This window comes from Orycteropus afer, unplaced genomic scaffold, assembly GCF_000298275.1.
Source record: "Orycteropus afer afer isolate SDZICR_OR568_19922 unplaced genomic scaffold, OryAfe1.0 scaffold00061, whole genome shotgun sequence".
Taxonomy (NCBI): domain Eukaryota; kingdom Metazoa; phylum Chordata; class Mammalia; order Tubulidentata; family Orycteropodidae; genus Orycteropus; species Orycteropus afer.
This window is the reverse complement of record NW_006921648.1, coordinates 2,478,878-2,486,382: the sequence shown is the minus strand read 5'-3', so window position 1 is coordinate 2,486,382 and position 7,505 is coordinate 2,478,878. Positions and strand designations below refer to the sequence as shown.

General features: G+C 48.8%; 1 protein-coding gene across 1 annotated transcript in view; it reads left to right on the top strand.

Moving 5' to 3' along the window:
- Positions 1-7,505, top strand: part of TRAP1 (TNF receptor associated protein 1) — a 60,096-nt gene that overhangs the window by 35,143 nt on the left and 17,448 nt on the right. Inside the window, exons 5-6 of the mRNA XM_007939576.1 lie at positions 3,940-4,011; positions 7,098-7,258. Coding sequence (XP_007937767.1) covers positions 3,940-4,011; positions 7,098-7,258 — 233 coding nt within the window. The remainder of the gene's footprint in view (positions 1-3,939; positions 4,012-7,097; positions 7,259-7,505) is intronic.

Here is a 7,505-nt window from a genome sequence, read left to right as displayed (position 1 = left end):
GCGGGCAGGGACCCGGCTGGGGGAGCCTTCTGCCGCCGCCTCTCCCTCCCACGACCCCGGTGCCTCTCAGGGCCTGGCGGGCAGGGACCCGGCTGTGGGAACCTTCTGCCTGCCTCCCTCCCGCGACCCTGGTGCCTCTCAGGGCCTGGCAGGCAGGGACCCGGCTGGGGGAGCCTTCTGCCGCCTCCTCTCCCTCCCGCGACCCCGGTGCCTCTCAGGACCTGGCGGGCAGGGACCCGGCTGGGGGAGCCTTCTGCCTCCTTCTCTCCCTCCCACAATGCCACTGCAGCTCAGGGCCTGGCGGGCAGGGACCTGGCTTCTCCATGAGTGCACAAGAGACATGCTTTCTTTTGGCTTTGTTTCCAGGCTCCATGTATGTGGGGAATGTCTTGATTTTTATAATGACTTTTACTTTACTGAAAAAGTAACACTCACCCATTATAGAAAATTTGGAAACCACACAGGTAAGTAAAAAAGAGAAAAATCAGAACTGACCCAATCATCCAGAAAGTAACTACTCTTAACATTCCACTGAAGACACGGCCACGTAGGTTCTAGTTCGTACATTTGGTGCCACCGAGCTGGTTCCGACTCAGCAACTTTCTGTACAAGGAAACAAAACCCCACCTGATCCTGCCCCATCCACACCATCATCTGGGTTTGAATGAGCCCACTGTCGCAGCTATTGGGTCGCTCCATCTCTTGGGGGCCTTCCCCTTGTTTTTTACCACACATGGTGTCCCTCCCCAGGGACTGGTATCTCCTGACAACATGGCCCAAGACTGTAGGATGAAGTCTGGCCATCCTTGCTCTAAGGAGCATTCTGGCTGTATTCTTCCAAGGCAGATTTGTTGGCTCTGTGGGCAGTCCGTAGTTCATTCTATATTCTTTACCCACACCATGATTCAGACACATTAGTTCCTCTTCCTTCTTCCTTGTTCGTTGTCCAACTTCCACCTACATGTGAGGTGACTGAAAAGACCATGGCTTGGGTCAGATACACCTTCGTCCTCAAAGTGACATCTTCACTCTGTAACATTTTAAAGTGATCTTTTGCAGCAGATTTGCCCAGTGCAGTATGTTTGATTTCTTGACTGCTGCTTCCGTGGACATCAATTGTGGGTCCAAGTAAAAGGAAATCCTTAACAACGTCAGTCTTTTCTCCGTTTATCAAGATATTGCTTATTGGTCCAGTTGTGAGGATTTTTGTTTTCTTGATGTTGAGGTATAATCCATACCGAAGGCTGTAGTTTTTGATCTTTGTCAGTAAGTGCTTCAGGTTATCTTCACTTTCAGCAAGCAAGGTCATGTCATCTGCATGTTGCGGGTTGTTAATGAGCCTTCCTCCAGTCCTGATGCCAATCTTCTTCATATAGTCCAATTTCTCAGATTATTTGCTTAGCGTACAGATTGAATAAGTATGGTGAAAAGATACAACTCTGACACACTCCTCTCGATTTTAAACCATGTAGTGTCCTCTTATTCTGTTTGAACAGCAGTCTCTTATTCTATATACAATTTTGTCTTGAATACAGTTAAGTGTTCTACAGTTCCCATTCTTTTTGACGTTATCCGTAACTTATGATTCACACCGTCAAATGCCTTTGCTTAGTTAATAAAACACAGGTAACAACCTTTTTTGGTATTCTCTGCTTTGACCCAAGATCCATCTGACATCAGCAGTGATAGCCCTCATTTCACATTTTCTTCTGAATCTGGCTTTATAACTTCTGGCAGTTCTCTGTTGCTAACACTGTTGCAGCTGTTTTTTAATTACCTTCTTCAGCAAAACTTACTTTCATGTGATATTAATGATACTGCTTGATACTTTCTGCATTTTGTTGGATCACCTTTCTTTGGAATGGGCACAAATATAGATCTCTTCCATTCAGTTGGCCAGGTAGCTGTCTTCCAAGTTTCTAGGCATAGATGAGTGAGCATTTCTGGTGCAGTATCCGTTTGTTGAAACAGCTCAGTGGGTATTCCGTCAATTCCTGGAGCCTTTTTTTTTTTTCAGTTCCTTCAATGCAGCTTGGACTTCTTCCTTCAGTAATGTTGGTTCTTGATGATATGCCACCTCCTGAATTGGTTGAACATCAACCAGTTCTTCTTGGTATGATGACTCCATGTATTCCTTCCATCTTCTTTCGATGCTTCCTGCATCATTCCATATTTTGCCCATAGAATCCTTCAGTATTGCAACTTGAGGCTTGAATTTTTTCCTCAGTTCTTTCAGTCTGAAAAATGCTCAGTGTGTTCTTCCCTGTGGTTTTTCTAATTCCTGGTCTGTGCATATTTGATTGTACTGCTTGACTTTGTCTTCTTGAGCCACCCTTTGAAACACTCTGTTCAGCTTTTATTTCATCATTTCTTCCATTTGTTTTAGCGTTTTAGCTACTCTCTGTACAAGAGCAAGCATCAGAGTCTCTTCTGACATCTGTTTTGGTCTTTCTTTCTTCCTGTCTTTTTAATGACCCTTTTTGCTTTCCTCATGGATGATGATCTTTTTTTAAGTTGTGATTTGGGTGAAAGTTTACCGAGCAAATTCTTTTCCTTCCAGCAGTTCGATCCCATTTTGTTTCATGACATTGACTGTCGTCCCCACAGTGTAACAGCTCTCTTCCCACTTCCTCCCTATGGTTACCTTTTTTCTCTGTCAGCTTTTTTCCTATGCATTCCTGCCCTCTGGGCTATCTCCCTGAGCAAATAAATGCTGCCCTCCTGATCTCCCATGGTTGATTTTTCTAAGGAGTGCATCCATCTGGTGTAAGTGTTCACCCTGTATGCCTGTCTTATTGTTTGCCGGAAACCACAGGAGTGAGTTCATTTCCAGGCCTGAAGGGTGACTGGAGGCCAGTGTCTTGGGGCTTTCACCAGCCTCTGTCAGACTAGTAAGGCTAATCTTTTTTATGATTTTGAGTTTTGTTCCTCTCTATGCAGATTGGCAGTGGTAGCCGGGCACCATCTAGTTCTTTTGGACTCAGGGTCTTGTGGGCTGAGGTTCACATGGTCCACTAGTCCCTTGGACTAATTGTTTCCATGCATCTTTGGTTTTCTCCATCCTTCTTTGCTCTGAACGAGGATATACCCATTGTTGCATCTGGATGGCCACTTGCAAGCTTTTAAGACCCAGTTGCTACTCGCCTAGGTATGATGTAGAACAGTGATTTTGCACAGTATGTTACGCTGTCTGAGCTCGATGTTCCCTGTGACCGTGATCCTGAGCCTGTAGACCCAGCAGCTCACTGCCTTGAGGTGTTTGCCAGTGCTTCTGAAGGTGCTGCTGAAATCTCAGAGGGGCTGACACTTTTGTACTGTAAACTCTGGTGACCGGTACCAAGGAGAAGTTAGTTTTCAGCAGCTTACTCAACTCCTACGTGTTTCTCAGTAAGCAGATCCAGTGGTTGCTGGGCTCTCCCTACCAGCACTTCAGGAGGAATTAACAAAGACCCTCACTTTGTGTCAGGATGTGAGCTGGGGCCTCAGGCAATGGGCACTGCAGATCCCAAGGGGCATCTGGCCAGCTGTCACAGGAGCTGGGTGGCAAGGATTCAAGTCTCCTCGTCAGAGCTGTATGCTGGCTGAGGCAGCCAGGTTCCACCGTGGGGTCACTCTTCTGACGTGTGTGTCCGTTGTTGGCATTTTCTTAAATTGGACAGCTCTGCTGATTGGTGGAACCGTTGGCAGGGGGACTAGAGGTCTGGAGAGCCAGAGCCAGGTGAAGCTGCTGGTGCGGCTGTGGAAGATCTGTCCCCACCCTTCCACTTGCTGATTCGGTATTTCCTTCACAGTGTGGTTTTTCACAAGGAAGCCTGCTCTGCTCCCCCAGCTGTTTCTCTCATGAGCCTGGGTCGATGGGGTAGACGTCCCTCTGGTGCATTTGTGGTGGGAGCTTGCCAGGCCCTGGTGCTCTCACACTTAGAGAGTGTCTCTCTACAGGACACTGGCATCGGGATGACGCAAGAAGAGTTGGTGTCCAACCTGGGAACAATTGCCAGATCAGGGTCAAAGGTGAGTGCTGACCGCCCCATTGCCCCTTCCTATTTTTTTGACATAGGGTGGCGCCACCTGTGGGACACAAGGCCCAGAGTCTGTAAGTGCCACGCGTTCTGGATGCCAAAATCAGGAACCAGAGTTAGCAGGTGCACACTGCGTGTGGGTGTGCACGCCTTGTGGGGAAGGTTGGGATCCAGAGTTGCCAGATGTGCACCACGTGCAGGTGTTGTGGGGATACTTCATGGTGACGGTCAGGATCCGGAGTCGCGAGGTTGCCCTGCACGTGGGTGTTGGGGGAACGCCTGATGGCATGGTTTCATGTGTCCTCGCAGTGACCCCTGAGGTCGATGCTGGTCTTACTTTTGTTATGCAGATAAGGAGACTGAAACAATGTGCGTTTTGTCCAGAGCTGGAAGTTGGTGGACCCTTGGTCAAAGCTTGTCGGCCCGTGTCTACAACATGGCTTCACGTTCCTCTCTCAATGCTTCCATGAGCCATGAGCCTCGAAGCGAGGAGGGTCTTTCTCCTTCTGACAGCCCTGGGCTATGATGTCTGTAGGTTGGGTTGTTCTTATCACAACCACTTTGTGGATCCAAATAGTCATGAGGAGTGTGGCTCAGGGCCAGCGTGACTTCGAAGCTGTGATGGGAGATGTGTGTGGTGGTCACGATGTCCTCCTCACTTGTGATGTGTGTGTGAGCCCAAGAGACGCAGGTGTTCCTTGGCCACCCTCATGCCTGTCTTGGTGACCAAATGCTTTTCTCTTGGTTTTGTGTAGCACCTAACACAGCACTGTATGTCAGCTGCTTTAAAGTCTAGTGTTGGTCCACAGTGACTCACAGAAGTGTCTGCCTTTAAAGCTACTTTACCACAATGGCTCCTTTCTTTCCTCATTAAGTTTCTGCTATGTTTCTAGCAAGGACAGCCACTAGCCACATGTGGTTCTTTAAAGTAATTAAAATTAATTAACATTTAAAACGTAGCTCCTAGGTTGCACGAGACACCCTCCAAGTACTCAGTGGCCATGTGTAGTTGGCACCACCATATTGGACAGCACAGATACAGATAGTTCTGTCATCGCAGGAAGTCCTGTGGGATGGTGCCAGCCACAGCAGTAAGCGCACACATGTCATGTCATCCTTACTCCAGGAGCGTTGGCGACCTTGGGTTGTAACGACTGTCTTATGATGGTGCAAGAGATCATGTATTGCTCAGAATACCCACCAAGCTTAGAATCTAGGGCCCATCATGGAGAAGAAGACAGGCATAGAAGGTTCCCCTCTTCGTTTCTGAGGAGGAAGGAGGGACGGGCACCATGGAGCCAGAGCAGATCGGGGGCCGGGCCGGCAGGCATGTTGCAGCTGTCTGCAGGACGCCATGCGCAACAACAGCGAGGGAGGCCAGCACTTGGTGAATAACTTGAAACATCAGCAGCGACCTGTGTTAATCAGTGTGGTTTGTGTCAGTAAGTCCTAGTTCCTAAAGATTTTCTCTTAGGTTTTCTTCTAAAAGCCTTATGGTTTCACATTTAAATCTGTGGTCCGTTTTGAGTTTGTTTCCACGTAAGATGTGAAGTGTATGTCAAGGCTCTCATTTTTGCTTGTGGATGTCCAATGTTTCCTGCATCGTTTGTTCAAAAGACTCCTGTTGAATTGCTTTTACACCTTTGTCAAAATCCAGTTGATCATGGAGGGGGGGCTGTTTTTGGGTTCTCTGTCCTGCTCCAATGATTTGTGTGTCTTTCTCTCCACCAGCACCACACAACCTTGACTCTTTATCCACTAAGTCTTGAAAACAAGCAGAGTGACTTCTCTGTTTTTTCTCACTTTATTTATCTCAGTTGTTTTAGCTGTTCAGATACCTTTACCTTTCTAAATAAACATTTGAATAATCTTGTCTGTATCTACCAAAAAGAAAAGCCTTACTGGGCTTTTGATAAGAATTGCATTAAGCCTGTTTATCATTTTGAGGTGAATATTTACTAGGTTGAGGCTTCCAATCCATGAACATGGTATGATTTTTTTCTTCAACAGAAGTATGTCTGCATTTCTCTGTGACTGCTACCTGTATTTATCCAAATACATGAGTGTACTATGGTGAAGCACCTGGTTTTAGTGGAGAAGCCTGGGCCTTCCCCCCTGGGGTGTGGAGTGATGGTGCCTGTCTCAGAATTGCTAGAAGTGTATCAGGAGAGAGGAGTTAAGCACTGTCCTACTGACCTCCTTCTGCCATAGCAGAAAAACTCAGTGGGTGGCTTTGAAGAGCAGGAACTCACGATCTCACAGTTCAGAGGCATTGGCCCTAGGGGAGGGTTCTTCCCTGTTAATGGGTCCAGTTGTTGCTTGGCATTCCTTTATTTATAGACGAGTCTTCACATGGCATCTGTCTTCCCCCGTGTGTGTCTCTGAGTCTGCCGTGGTCTTTGTATAACTCAAAAGGAATTATTAGGACCCACGGGACTCTGGTGTGACCTCATTAACATAACAGAGAAGACTCTATTTTCTAGCAGGGTCGTGTTCTTATCAACAGGCAGCAATCCAAAACCCACTGACTCATAGCTACCCTATAGGACCGAGCAGAACTTCCCTATAGGGTTTCCAAAGCTGTAATCTTTACAGAAGCAGACTACCTCGTCTTCCTCCTGTGGAGTGGCTGGTGGGTTCAAACTGCTGAACTTGCCCTCTCCCACTGAGGGCCACACCTCCACCCCGCACACCCTCTACCACTGAGCACCACCGGTCTGCCCTGTCCTCTCTGTCTCCCGCTGAGCACCACGTGTCTGCCACCCACAGGCGGGCGCCCCTTTGCTTTCCCACCCCTGGCGTGTGTGACCAGTGCTGCACTTGTTTGACCAGTGAGTGGAATATGTGGAGCTGTGGGCATTGTAAACCAGATACAGGTTCACTCCCCCGCTGGCCCACTGGGTGGTCTTGGGCAGGTCACATGGCCTCTCTGTGACTGAGCCATTCCTTAGGAAATATTTGAGGATTGCATGAGGTCGTGGCTGCGAGGCACGGAGTCAGGGCTCTCCAGGGAGGGTGCCCCTGACCAGCCTCCGTCTGCCCTGAGAGGATGCCTCTGACCAGCCTCTATCACTGCAGGCCTTCCTGGATGCACTGCAGAACGAGGCTGAGGCCAGCAGCAAGATCATCGGCCAGTTCGGCGTGGGCTTCTACTCTGCTTTCATGGTGGCTGACAGGGTCGAGGTGTTCACACAGTCAGCGGTCCCAGGGAGCCCTGGCTACCAGTGGCTTTCAGACGGGTGAGTGAGCACGGTGCCCACCCCACCATGTCCCTGGGGCCCTTGTGGCCACGTGGGGATTCCACTGGAGCAGGGCCATGTCATTTGAGAGGTGCTGGCTTTCTGCAGCAGGTACACCAGGAGTCTGGGCTCTTAAAATGAAGTCAGCAGCCGCTTTCGGGGGAGCTGTTGTTCTGCCCTCTGCACAATCCATGTGGGACTGCATGGCTTTATCCTCGACACAGCCCACATGGAACTGCGTGGTTCT